The 14,420-nt window shown below is 42.2% G+C and overlaps 1 protein-coding gene across 9 annotated transcripts in view; it reads left to right on the top strand.

The window, feature by feature from the left end:
• camta1a (calmodulin binding transcription activator 1a) overlaps window positions 1-14,420 on the top strand; it is a 363,687-nt gene that overhangs the window by 161,123 nt on the left and 188,144 nt on the right. For all 9 annotated transcript variants that reach the window (XM_054797834.1, XM_054797863.1, XM_054797815.1 and 6 more), the window contains one exon: window positions 5,150-5,217. In XM_054797834.1, the coding sequence (XP_054653809.1) occupies window positions 5,150-5,217 (68 nt within the window). The remainder of the gene's footprint in view (window positions 1-5,149; window positions 5,218-14,420) is intronic.

Below are 14,420 nucleotides of genomic sequence, written 5' to 3'. Positions count from 1 at the left end.
CTCGAAATTCTGCCCATGAAAATTATGAACAGAATCGGTGACAAAGGGCAGCCTTGGTGGAGGCCAACATTCACTGGAAACAGGCTCGACTTACTGCTGGCAATGCGAACCAGGCTCCTGCTCCAGCCACCAGGTGCTGCGAGGCAATGGAGAAGTGTGTCTAAACTTGTGTGTTGGTCAAGGGCTGGGTTGCATTGCGGAGGGATTTTTATAGCTTTCAGATGTGCATCGCACTGTGGTACAGAGGTTGCGCTCACTTCTGAGTGCCTGCTCGGCGGTACTTCACCTTTGTTGATGGCTGGTATTTAATTACCAAATAAATGCATGATGCAAGAAACACTTGAATCTGTACCCTTATTGGCTAAATATATTGTCCATGTCACTAAATTGTCAACACAGATCTCTTCTATGTATGAGGTGTGTTGTGAAACGAAACCGGTGATCGCGAGTGCTTGAAGGTTGCCGCTCAGCCGAATGCAATGAGCATCAATAGAACTGCTCGGTGATTAAAGGTGCAGACAAGTCCAAACATCTAAGTGGGTTGATCTGACAAATCTAGGTAAAGTTGATCAAATGTAGGATTACTACAGCTTCTATTTGGACATCAACAAGTAGCAAGAAGCTGTTTAACGCTGATGGAAAAAAACAGCCACACGTCACTCTCTGACGCTGGGAACACCAAGGTAGGTTAGATTGCAGGCTTTAAAGTGTGCCCAAAGGACTTAATGTGCGCCTTGCGCACTGCCACTTCCATATTACTACATTATTATTCATAATAGCGATGCCATAATTCACAGTCAGATTGGCTTCTGACTGCCCTGTTCTCGCAATACAGCTTTTCTCCATATTAGAAATCTTGTCACATTTTAATCTTGTGACACCCGACATTATTTTGTTAGGGATCAAACAATTTCTTTAAAATGTGTTGATTTCCACTGTGATTGTTTTCATTAACTCCTGTGTATTCTCACCTTTACATAAAGCAGCAGTCATCTGCAAATAATACTAATTTCAGGTCTTTATGGCTTTATAGGGTTTCATGGCTTTATCATTTGGGTGCAATATTGATCCCTGGGGTACGCCACAAGATATATTTAGGCTTGCTGATCTATATTCTCTTAGCGTCACATATTGTTTATTTTTACCGAGTGCAAGACTACAGCCCTGATGCCATACCATTTAATTTTTTTTAATGAAAACATTCTGATTAATTGTACTGAATGTTTTTGTTCCATCCATAAATAGTCCGGCTGCACATTGCTTGCCATCTGTAGCTCCAGCAATTTCTTCCGTTACGTCCATTACTGACATCGATGTTGAGATGTTTGCTCTTTATTCGTATTGGTGAATCACGAGTAGTTTAAATTGGTCCAACTTATTGCTGAATTATTGTATGTATTACATACAGTATATGCCACATGGAAGCATCCCAGTTTAATGTAGAAAGTATCAATTTCAATTTCTTATCATCATATCAGTAAATACATTATTCATATGACATTCGCTGTGAAAAAAATTGCAATGCAACAATATGTTGTGTGTATTTTTTAAATCCTGTAATTGTCCATGACTCCATTTACTGTCGACTCAGATATACTGTAGAGGCAAAAGAGGGTGGTATCATAGGTGGTGTGATGAAAGAGTGCCCTATCTGTCCTTCTAAAGGAACAGTGACAGTTGTTTCAAGTGATCCGCTTGGAATGTTGGTCGTCTCACCGCTTCTCTTTTCTTCACTGAATCAAAATTGCCTGTGAGGCGGAGAGAGTGAGGGAAAATCACAACAGTCTGGCCTCAGGTTATCCCGGGACAGTGGTTCCCTCCATCATGGAATACCTCCGTCAAATACCACGCTCATGTTTGGTGATGCCTTTTGTGTCCCATGGAAGGGTGACAGCTCTGATCCAGCCTACAAAGAGGGAATCGTGACTGCAACTGATTGCGACAACCATATTAAAGAAAGGGTCACGTAGTGTGTATTTTCTGAAAGTGCTGTTTCTACTCCCTTCCTTGGTGCTAAGAAGTGAAATAGAATGAATAAGTTAGTGTCATCTCCAATTTCACCCTGGTAGACATTTCAAAACCCTATTTTCTTGAGGAAAAATGTTGTAACCTATAGAGTGAAAGTATCATTTGAAAGACAAGACACAAAATTTTCACAAAACCGATTTCTCATGTTGGATTTTACCTTTAGAAAAGTTAAGTTAGAGATGGTATGTGGAGGAAAAAAGAGGCAAGACAATGATGAGTGCAGGAGTGGCACCTTTATTTCAAGACAATGCTAACAGCGCTCCAGGCTGACACAGGTGACCGTTGATGCTGATGACACTGATTGTAAGTCAGCAGACAGAAGCACACACAGACAAACTCTCCATCTCAATCAGCCTAGAGACTTCTAACAAGGTGTTGAGATGAGATTCACACCAAACAAGTCATACTCATACTCTCCAAGCTGGCGCAAACTGACTTTTCTTTCATTTTCTCACAACACCGCTCGTGTAGTGTATTTCAAAAGCACCTGGAGACAAAACCTTAGCCGGGATCACGTCTGAGAGAAGGAGGCAAACCGAGAGGAAGTACAAACAGCCTTGCAGGACCAAAACTCTGACATGTGAGGTTGAGGGAGGCAGGTTCTGTGTGTACTGAGAGCCTTCCCTGAATATTTCCCCAGTGACTGAGAGCAGGCCAGAGGCGTTGAGGTCAGCAGATAGAGTCCAAAGCCCATTGACAGCTGCTCGTTTGACTTTGATGCACCATCAGTGTTGAGCACTACGCTCCCCACCCATCCCTCTCGCACTCACCCACAAGCGTGTTTGCTCAACCTGAACGCATGCTAGCCTCTCATTATGCCGCCCATGCAAACTTTGTCTCTTTGCAGCTGTTTAATGGCTGCGCGTCTGTTTTTGTTTGTTTCCTCGCCATAAGATTATTCCACCTTTATGGTTGGTCGGGGGGTTGGTATTATCCCTGGCATCTGTTCGTAAAGGAGGGGCTCACAAAAAGCCAGAGGTACAAAGGCTCGTCTTTGTGTATTTTTTTCAAGTCTTTAATGGGAGACCATGCTGCAGCCTCTTGAATAGTTTGCTAGTGAGAATGTGGATGGATTTTTAAGAGGAGTGATGGAAGGTGTTAACAGGCACCGCACCGCGGTCACCCACCACAATCTCCCTGCTGAATAGCTTGCATTAATCTAATCAGTGCTGTGTTAGTCTAATTTACTTCCAAATGCATGCATAAAAATAACGCTACCATGACCCTTTTTCCTTGTACTCACCATAATTGTTATTGAAACAATTAACACATTTGCTCAGTGTGCTTGTGGTTCCAGAAACTGTTGTCAGTGTGGCTATGTTGTGCTTTTATCAGCCTTATAGCTCTTTTATAATACAAGCAATATTTTAAACTAGAAGACCATCCTTTGTCTGTCTTTGACAACTCCCTTCTGGGTAGTTTAAACTTCATCAGAATGGCAAGTTAATCAACACAGTTCGGCTAGCCTCAGCTTGCACCTGGAGGCAAGGGCACCAGTTCATGCTACAGCCTTTCTTTGCTGGGACAGCAGCCAGACTAGAAACACCCTCACATGGCTGCAGCCTGCAGCATCCTTATGGGCTGTTTCCATTGTTCTGTGTCCCTGTGCCAGGTCACAGTTGTGACCAAGTCTATCAGAGCCTCTTTTCAACGGTGCATCCATTAAAGCTGCTGTATGTCACGTAGAGCGGCTGCCTAGAGGGCACTAACTTTCAAACGTACCCGCACCTGCCCTCTCCCGACTTTGAGTACGTAAGCTACGCCCTATGGAACAGGCACATGCACATTAGTTACAGTATGTTTGCTGTCATTTAATGATAGTGATTTGACAAAGTTCAGCTACTAAAATGATCTACATTGAATGTATAGCCTATCGTAACAACAAAATGACTCTCTGAGACTGTTTTTATGTGTGTGGACGCACTTTGGACATGTACGTGAATACCAGGTGGTTGCGAGTGAATAATCATCTTATTTAGGCCAATTTTGTATGCAGTTTAACTCGGAATTGTAATATAGACCTGTGTTTTTCAATCTGTTCTCTTTCTCTTTATGACAATTAGTGGCTTGTGCTACTCGGTGCTGGTGTTCTTATATTGTTCGGTTGACAAAAATGTCATCTTGAGTCAGTGACATACAGCAGCTTTAATTGCATCCGTTGGTCAAGAGAAGCAACAAAACCTAGCACCATCGTTTATTTCGAACTCTAGCCTCACACACCAAACAAGACAATACTCTCACAGAACAGGTAAAGGTTTGTCGAACAATTCATCATGGAGAGAGATGTGCATCTTTAAATCCATATGAGAGATGGCAGCAGGTCTGTCCTTGTGTCAAGTACTCTCGACAGTCCGAGGACATGATAAATGCCCGAGCTGAAGAGTGAATTGCCGCCTGTCGCAGGTAATCATTGGGTTGTCTACCAGCATGTAACGTGCTTTTATTTATGCCTATTATTTTGGTGAGAAAATGGCCAGGTAAGATCCAGCATCTTACCTCATACACTTGACTGATGCAGAAGACAGGGCAAACATGGGAAACATGAAATAATTTCTCTGTACTTACGCCAGTGGCAGATTAGACCTTTTTTTAAACTTCACTAGCATCTATAGCGTCACTTTGTACACAACTTGACTCCAGAGGCTCTGTGATCTGTCTGATCCAGCAATACACACATTAGAAGACTGTTGTGCAATTATTATTCAAAGGTTAAAGATCCTTCGAGGCGTGTCAAGGGCAGATCAAAAGGATTTAGGGGAGGATCGGACCAAAAATGTTAAAAGCTGCTCACTCAGTAAGACAGAGATGTCAATCTCTCTGCGAGCACCTTGATGTCCTTGAGCTTGATCAAAGCTTGTGGAACAAAGTTGGTCTCAGAAGATGATCTGACCTTAACTGCCTTCCACATCTGTCTTTTACATTACCGTTACTGGTCTCCATTTACCTGCTTGAGCTCTCTGGTACTGCTCCTGTTTCTGTTTTCCCTCCATTTATGCTGCTGCTTAGGCTGGAGGAATGCCAATGAAGCGGTCTCACAGTATTACAAACACCAGAGAATGGTGATTAAAGATGACATATCTAAGCCTCACTCCTCCTCTCTCCTCTCTGCTCTTTTTCACAGGAGATTGCAGCTTATTTGATAACGTTTGAAAAGCATGAAGAATGGCTAACAACATCCCCTAAAACAAGGTAAGACAATTATACTGCCATCTTTAAAACCATAATTTATGATTCATGGTCGTTCATTTCAACATGCTTTTTCAAGAAATTCTGGGCTTGCAGCATTGTTCAACTCTGCCTGGCTGATAGCAGACACTCTTTTTGGTTCTCCCAAACATACCAAATCAAAGGAATAAAACATATAGTGATTGCATTTAATAGGCATGTCAGCCATATTATCTTTTAATGAACAAGGTATTTTCAATAGCAATGGAAAACGAATTTGCAAAACGGTTACATCAATGTTTATTGTTTATATGGCTTTATTTGTATGGTCAACATGGAACAGATTGCAACAAAAACAAAGACCCATCTCAATTAGACAAAAAGGTCCAATCTGACTGTGTGTATTATTTGTAAATTTCCAACTATTTACAGTGAAACAACACAACATCAACAAAACATCACACAATAAAATATAAATTAAAATGTGCAAAACTACAAGGAAAAGCAGCATCCAGGTAACAGTTTTTGCTAGTATGTAGTGAAGATTGGCATTCAGGACCGGTCCACATGGGAACTCTCCTGGTTTATTTTTATTTTTATTTTTTTACGGGTTTAAAAAAAAAATGCGTCGACACACAGTGTCCGATCAGTAAATAGTCAGGTCCACATGAGAACGGATCACTGGGTGAAAACGATGTATAAAGCACATCCACATGTGTAAACAGACACACTGAAACTACAAAAGACAAAGACCGAAGTTCAGTCGTCTTCCGCTTGTCTGGACTAACGACGAAGACTTCTGCGAGTCTCTTTGGAGTGTAAGACAAAAAATTATCAGAATGTTGACTGGGAGTCATGCCGGCCAACATATTCAAATCTTATGTTGGCTTCTTCTGGTCACGTGATGCCATCATTCTCCGAAAGTACTGTTTTTCTTTCCCACACGGCATCGTCGGATTTTCCCACTCTGGAAACCGTTTTCAAAAAATACCTTTTCAGCGCACACAGAACGTCGTTGCCATGTGGAGGAAGGACTGAAATAACAAATACTTAACCGACCGACTTCAAAACGTTTCCATGTGGACAGGCCCTCAGAAAGATCATGTGCCTCAGCTTTTGTTTCCTGCTGCTCATTTTCTTCACCTTTCCAACTTGCTTGTGTTAACCCCTCCCTCCCACTTCTGCTTAGTGACAACCCGTACGCCACCACACATTTTGACCAATCATGTGCGACTCTGAACAGAAAATAAGAATGGCAGCTTGTTCACTTCCGGCTCTTTTGTCTTTTTGACCGACGCAGCGCTAATTTTGAAAGCTACATCGATGATCGTTTCAAAAGCACTGTTTTTTTTAATAGATTTCCCTACTTTCGATAATAGTAAACAGTTTTTTATTGATATATTATTTTAGTTGATCTCTCCAGTTTCTGATTGTTTCTGTAGCAAAGTGTCAGACAACAGACAACAAAATTTCGCTGTGACAGCAAATAGTCTGTTCACACAAGGCTCCCTTTTCTAGCGTTTGTTTACATGTTCATGCATTTTGAATCAGCTCAATATGCTAAACATTCTCTTTTTCGTCTGGCGAAGATGTTGCTACGCTGCTTGTTGCATGCATCCTTATGCATGTGTAAATGGACCCTGGGCTTTTTAACACCCATTCCTCATGCTCCCCACCCCGCACCTCTCTCCTACAGCCTCAGAGGGTCATTAATAATAGTTCTAAAACAGAACCCATTCCATTTTAATCTCAAAGTTGGTATTACCTTTACCTTTACTATTCACTCCAAAATCTAAGGAGTGCAATTCTGGTGAATGGCAGATAGGTGAATTTTGAAAGGGGTTCAAATAAAAAAAAGAAACAGATTCTGAAGGGTGCTGTAACATTGAAAATGTCACAGCTCTGGCATCCTACAGCAGAAGACAGCCCAACACTGACACTTGTGTGAGATGTGCGACTTTTGATCCAATGACTTTCCAGCCAAATGGTTCCCTGGATGCTCAGGGCCAGACTGTCACTACTGGCTGTCACATATGTGGTGTTCTCAGTTGCTGTGCTCTCTGGGATTTCAACCCCACGTCATGTCTCAGTGCAGGTGCAGCAATATCAGAAAACATGTCACCAGGGAGCGCCCCCCTTGTGTGTACATCTGCAAAACACCTGACAACACAAAAACACATCCCATGGTGTGGAGGAGCCATCACTGTGGGACAGGTTGTGCGCAGATTTAGAATGTGTGGATTTCAAGGGAGGCGGACAAGAGAGGCTGTGATGTGTGTGTTTTCCTAGATGTCAGTAAAAGGGCAAAGCATAGTGATGGATGTCAGGCCAGGAAAGCTTGTCAGCAGTGAAAGGGTGCTGCATATATGTGTGATTGATAGGAGATGATTGATGGCTCGTCCCTATATGAAAAGCTTTCTGTTCAAGGTAATAGGTGGTAGGTCAAACATGGGACACCTGTGGTTAAGTGTTGCCTTATCATTTGTCATGACACATCCGGAGGATAGTTGTGTATGTGTGTGTGCACATATTGAACTGTGCGTGTCTGGTTGGTATGACCCCTGTGGGGAATAGGCTAAGTAGGCTAATTCCCCCCCTCCTCGTTTCTGTGGACAGGGTCAGCGGGGCGTGATGGGAGGAAAAGATATGCAGCAGTGGGGTCACACGTGCAGCAGTGCAGAGCTGCACGGCTGCCTCTCATGTAACAACTCTGACATATGCAGGTTGTAAACATGGCAGTGGGCCACAGCTGGAGTTCAAGGAGCTGAAAGGAGGCGGTTGACCAAGGTGACATGCAATGCAGGTGTACACTGAACAGAGATGGCAGCCTATCAATGCATGAATGATGAGGTGAAGGGGAGCAGTTGCAAGCGTCATATATACAGAACTACAATAATACTTCTCACATCAGCCCGGCATGTGTCGTCTAACAACATAACCAATGCTCTCATTTTGGGGGTTTCTGTTTGTTTACCACAAATTCGGAAGCCAGCATGGGGAAGAGTAGCGGCGTACTGAGTGATTGATGCTCCCAGCTCAAGTAATACACATTCGCTTTCAGATAGGAAGTGCAACCGTGTTTAAAATCAATACCAGTGTTCTCCCACTGACTGCTTCAACAGCGCTACAGCTAATTCAGGCCGCACATGTCAGAGCTAGGGAAATCTTTCCCCACTCGGGCTTTACACTTTAATTTACACACACAGCCTTGCTAGCTTCCATTTCCATTAAAGGGAGAGCCTGGCATTATGGCTTTAATGAAGGCCGCAGCCAGGCTGTAATTTAACATAGCCGCCACCCAACACCTTTAGTCCACAGTGGGGAATGCATTTCAAGGGACAATTAAGAGGTTCCTCCCCTATAGATAGTCTTATTCTTTCTTTCCTTCGCCTTGCCTCAGCGTTTTGGACATGCCTGTGGGTGAAGCGGGTGGACACAAACAAGGCACTGAAACAATGTGTTTGCAAATCTATGCAACAACCTGGGATTTGACCCCATCTTGAGGGTGCAAAGTATGTGCCTGGAAGACAGAGAGAGACTGCATTCTTTGCCTGCCATAAATGAGACAAACGTCTCCTCTGGGGCTTTTTCAGAGGTGTTTGTATGCTGTCAGATGTAGAAAGTATTGACCAGAGGGTGTCACACAGTGGTCTGGCCAAAGAGCTAATGGACACCTGAGTATTGTGAAAAGGTTGCTTGTTATCGTGAGCATCTATAAGTCTATAGAAAGGAGACTTTGTCTGTATGAAAATGTGTGTGTGTGTGTGTGTGTGTCTCTGGAAGTTTTTTTTGCTTTGTTAGTGGTGGCTGGAAACCTGGTTCTCAAAGGAGACTCAGATCTGAGTGTTTGGGTGTTTTATGTTTTGGCAAATTTTACATACATCTTGTAGGTTTGACTGAACAATAATTGGGACACAATCAGCTTTGTCAGGTTTTATTTTTGTCTTTAATCCGTGCTGTGGATGTTGAGCACGTCAACTATAAAAATGAACTATGTGTTTAATAAGTGGTTCACATGCACTCACTTGTGTTCATACAAGAAAACTAATACTTTTAAAGGACAGGTTACCAATATCCCATCTCGGGATGAAACAATATACAGTGTATCAATAAACTGTGATGAAATGTCAGATGGTTATTGTACCGTTTCAAAATATTTACTATATACAGTCAAACCTCAATTTCATACGCCCTACTTCAATTAGCAATTTGTTTTCGATGAACATTTTTACCAAAGTTTTTCTCAGTTTTTGTACACCGTCTGTTTCCCAACGTATCATTTCTCTGAAACAAAGCAAAAAAAGCATGGTTGGTGCTGGTGACTGAGCCTACCTGCTTTTTTTTTTTTAATTGAGTGCACTGGGATTTTGATAAACGACATGAGAAACACCATCGAATTCAAGAAAGAACATGAAACAAAGTACAAATTGGCGTATGCGTGGTCGATCTTGCCAGCATGTAAGGGAAGTCTGCATCACTAAGTTCCATCCTGGCGAAGAAAGAAAAAAATTAATTACATTTCAGATTTTTTGGAACAGATTATCCATCCATCCATCCATCCATCTTCTTCCACTCATCTAAGGTCAGGTCACTGGGTCAGCAGCCTGAGCAGGGAAGCCCAGACTTCCCTCTCCCCAGCTACTTCGTCCAGCTTCTCCCGGTGGATCCCGAGGCGTTCTTGGTCCAGTTGAGACATAGTCTCTCCAACTTGTCCACGGCCTTCCCAGAGTCCTCCTTCTGGTCGGATGTGCACTGAACACCTCTCCAGGGAGGCATCCGGGAGGCATCCTAACCAGATGCCACCAGAGCCACCTTATCTGTGCTCCTCTCGCAGAGGAGCAGCAGTTCTACTCCGAGTTTCTACGGGATGACAGTGCTTCTCACCTTATCTCTAAGGGTGAGCTCAGCCACCCTATGGATAAAAGTAATTTCGGCCGCTTGCACAAATAAAGACTTTGTTCATGCAAAATAAGACAAACATTGCAATATGCAATACTAGTCATAGAAAAAGTAGCATATTTATTTTGTCTCAGCAAAAGTCATTAAAAAATCATGACCAATTAAAGGAAAGACGCCTTACTTCCCTCTCGCATAACCAGTGCTACCTTTGCAAATTGCACGCTTGTCTTGCTGTGTGGAGCACGTCATCACGCGCACAACAATATAACTATCGGAAGGAAAAAAAACATACCGATATCTAATTTTAATGTCAATATTGACTAATAATACTGGTCAACCGATATTTTCGGACATCCCTAGTGAATATCTAGGGATCATTCTAAATATTTGGCTATTTGTGTGTTAATTGTTGTGACGAGTTACTTGATTTGTTGACACAAAATGTTTTTTTTTCAACTGAACTGTGCAACTATTTTTTTAAACTATTTTAAAAAAGGAAAATCAAAATATATTTTATGTTGTATTGTTGGTCTATTTTTGTACGCTAATTATGACATTTTACAGGGAGCTGTCAACCTTTTACAATATAGCCAGTGTTTGTGCGCAGGCTTTATTAACAAGTGGCTTTTTTACAAGTTTAGAACACATGTACACATGTACTTACATCACACACACACACACACATTGTATATTGAAACTATCAAACAATAAGGACCGGTCCTTGGAGGACCCCGGAATGACACTGAACCCTGCCGCCCCCACATCCCAGCGCAATAGCCCTTTCTCCTCCTACATCCACAAGAGCAGCAGCAGCACTCCAAAATGAAACTGGGTCCCTTTAGACAGCTTCCAAAGACAATGCTTTTATTAAAACCTACAGCAGTGGCGCCACCCTTGAGGCACAGGCTCACCAACAACACAGTAAAGCAAAGCTGAGAGGCAGCCTGGAATCTGCTAATGACTGTTTGTTTGCTATTGTGTATGGAGGCTGTGGATGTGTGCGTGTACAAACAGTATTTCTGCAAGCTTGATGGAGCATGACTACGCATTTGAAAACATTCTAAACACGCAGCAATTTATGAATGTACAATTGAGATGACATTAAGGTTCATAATTAACAGTGAATCACCGTGAATGTGTTTTGAATAAAATGTAGAGCACTTGCATACACTATATAGGTCTTTAGACTGAAAGAGTTACTTCCTGGCTGAGTCTGGCGGACAGCCGAAATGAGAGCTAAAAGAAGGCGTTTTGAAAGAGGGCGTCATAAAAGATAAAGGGGTGTTAGATAAGATCACTTGGAAATGAAGACAGTAGTAATGAATTGAGTTTGAGTCAAAAGCCACAACGCCAATGAAATGTGAAGTGGGCTGAGGTGAACTAGTGTAATCTCTTTCATCTTTTTCGCTTTGCATGTCCTCTACTGTTTTTCATCCCAACTCATCAGGAATTACTCCTGATGCCACCAGGTCTGACGGTGACACGTTTCTGCTCCGACCGGCTATTCCCTGACTTCCCATTTATAGTTTATGAATAGAACAAGGCGATGCACTATACCGGTGACACTTGGCTTTACGCGGCTCATATTAAGTCATGTCCACTTGGAAAGAAGACTTTCAAACTTGTGTGGTAAAGAATGAGCGAGTGGTCCTGCCATCATAAAATCACAGCTGAGGTGAGCTTGTCAAAGGCACGCTGTACCCACCGGTCATAGTGCACCCAATGGTGTTTCTTTTTACCATCGGCTTCAGTGTCGACTAACGCTATCCGTTTTCACGTAGTGCCCAATTTTATTTACTCTGTTTTCTTTGTTGTACCTACCCCCTGTGCTGTCCCACTTCCTATTGTGAAGCATCATTGGGTTTCCAGAAATTAGCTGTATAAATCAAAGTTATTATTATTGTTATTACTAGGGGTGTAACGATTCATTTACTACATCAATGCGTCGATTTATAGTCCTCCGATACAACTACATCGATCTGGGTTCTCAAGTTTCCATTCAGGACGACATATATATTGATCTAACATCGTTTAAAAACTAATCAATCGATTGAATTGATACTAGGAAATGAAGCATTGGATTTAAGCACGGCAGGATTTATATGGATGTGCTTTTTTGGCACTTTTACTGTAATATTAAAGACGTTAAACGTTACAGTCTACCTGTCGGTGACGTCATTGTCTTCCGGGTATGTGGTGATCATGGGAGTTATAGTTGACCACTGAAATGCAGTTGATTCGCTGCTTCTTCTTTTGGTCAGTTCATTCACTTTATTCAGTATTCATATTTAACACATTTGGTCTTATTTAAAACTCTTTCAAGTGACATTTATGGGGACAATATGCAAAGTAAGGACATTAGTTTACGGTCCAGTAGCAGTGACGCTTAGTGATGTCATCATCCAGCGCGGCGTGTCCAGGTCAAAACATATATGTAGGAATGTTACAAATAAAATTCCCGCAAAAAACAAACAATGTGCGTGTGTAGGAGAGTCCGTGGGGACGTCCTTAAAAATGCAATTTTTTTCAAATGATATTGGGTGTATTTTCATCCTTATACAGAAAAGTTGAGTCCAACTTTCAGCCTTTCAGACTCATGGATCGGAGCTTCCGGAAAAGATAAAAGGTATGTGGGGTATAAATTGACTTTAGTATGTTTCATTAAAATGTGGTGATGCTAAATATGTTAATTATGCCCCAGAATTACTGTGCACATGCAATTTGTAGTGTGGCGTGTGTACTGTAGTGAGGCCTACATGAAATGACACTTGATTTTCTTGCCTGGACTTTTTGATGAGCAAAAAATACAAATGGCTACTCTGTTGACTTTTAAAACAGATGTCACAGCCTAAGTTGTGATATATTTTGTAGTACGGTTGTACTTGCCAGAGTCTGTGGGTTGATCACAGCTTTTGTCTTGACTCAATGTTGACTCAAGCAATGGCAAACAAAGTCACTTGATTTTACATACACCCCGAATCAAAATCTTAAGACCAGTTGAAAAATTGCTAGAATTTGCATTTTGCACATTTGGATCTTAATGAGGTTTGAAGTAGAGCTACAGTATGCAAAAACAAGAAGGGGGAGACAAAAAGCATTTTGAAAAAATAATTTATTGGATACAGCAATTAAACTGAAATAGGCTAATTATCAGCTGATCAGAAGTTTAAGACAATCGCTCAAAAAATAACAAAAAACTCTCCAAAGCAGAACCAAAAATGTTCTCAGTAGGACTCAGTAATGAGTAGCTCCACCGTTCTTGTTAATCACTTCAAAAAATGGTTTGGGCATGCTTGATGCAAGTGTTTCCAGGAGGCTAGTGGGAACATTGCTCCAAGTGGTGAAGATGGCTTCACGAGGGGCATCAGCTGTCTGGAACTCATGGCCATTTTTATAAACTTCCCTTGCCATCCATCCCCAAATGTTCTCGATGGGATTTAAATGAGGGGAACATGCAGGATGGTCCAAAAGAGTGATGTTATTCTCCCTGAAGAAGTCCTTGGTCAAGCGAGCATTGTGAACTGCAGCGTTGTCCTGTTGAAAAACCCAGCTGTTACCACACAGACGAGGGCCCTCAGTCATGAGGGATGCCCGCTGCAACATCTGCACGTAAGCGGCTGCTGTTTGACGACCCTGCACCACCTGAAGCTCCGGTGTTCCACTGAATGAAAAAGCACCCCAGATCATGATGGACCCCTCTAGAAACCCACTAGAAAACATCTCAGGTGGGATCTCCTTGTCATGCCAGTAACGTTGGAAGCCATCTGGACCGTCAAGGTTACATTTTTTCTCATCAGAGAATAAAACCTTTTTCCAACTTTCAATGTCCCATGTTTGATGCTCCCTGGCAAAGTCTAAACGGGCAGTTTTGTGGCGTTGAAGGAGACGAGGTCTTTGAATTTGTTTTTTAAACCCTTTTCCCTCAGATGCCGTCTGATGGTTATTGTGCTGCAGTCGGCACCAGTAAGGGCCTTAATTTGGGTCGAAGACCGCCCTGTGTCTTCATGAACAGCCAATTGGATCCTCTGGCTCAGCGCAGGGGTGATTTTTTTGGCTCTACCCCTTGACTTTTTTGTTCCATAATGCTCAGGATCTTTCAAAAAATGTAGAATGACTGTCTTACTGCTCACAACCTCAGCAGCAATGGCACGCTGCGAGAGGCCTTGCTAATGCAGCTCGACAATCCGACCACGTTCAAAAAGAGAAAGTTTCTTAGCTTTAGCCATCAGGAGAGCATGTCGGTGCGAATGCCTGACAGAAAATGAACATTTTGAGCAGATTTTGACTTTATAGCATGTGGTCTTAAACTTTTGATCAGCTGATAAACA

This window comes from Dunckerocampus dactyliophorus, chromosome 1, assembly GCF_027744805.1.
Source record: "Dunckerocampus dactyliophorus isolate RoL2022-P2 chromosome 1, RoL_Ddac_1.1, whole genome shotgun sequence".
In the NCBI taxonomy this organism is placed as follows: domain Eukaryota; kingdom Metazoa; phylum Chordata; class Actinopteri; order Syngnathiformes; family Syngnathidae; genus Dunckerocampus; species Dunckerocampus dactyliophorus.
The sequence above is the reverse complement of the archived record's forward strand: the minus strand, read 5'-3'. Positions and strand labels throughout refer to the sequence as shown.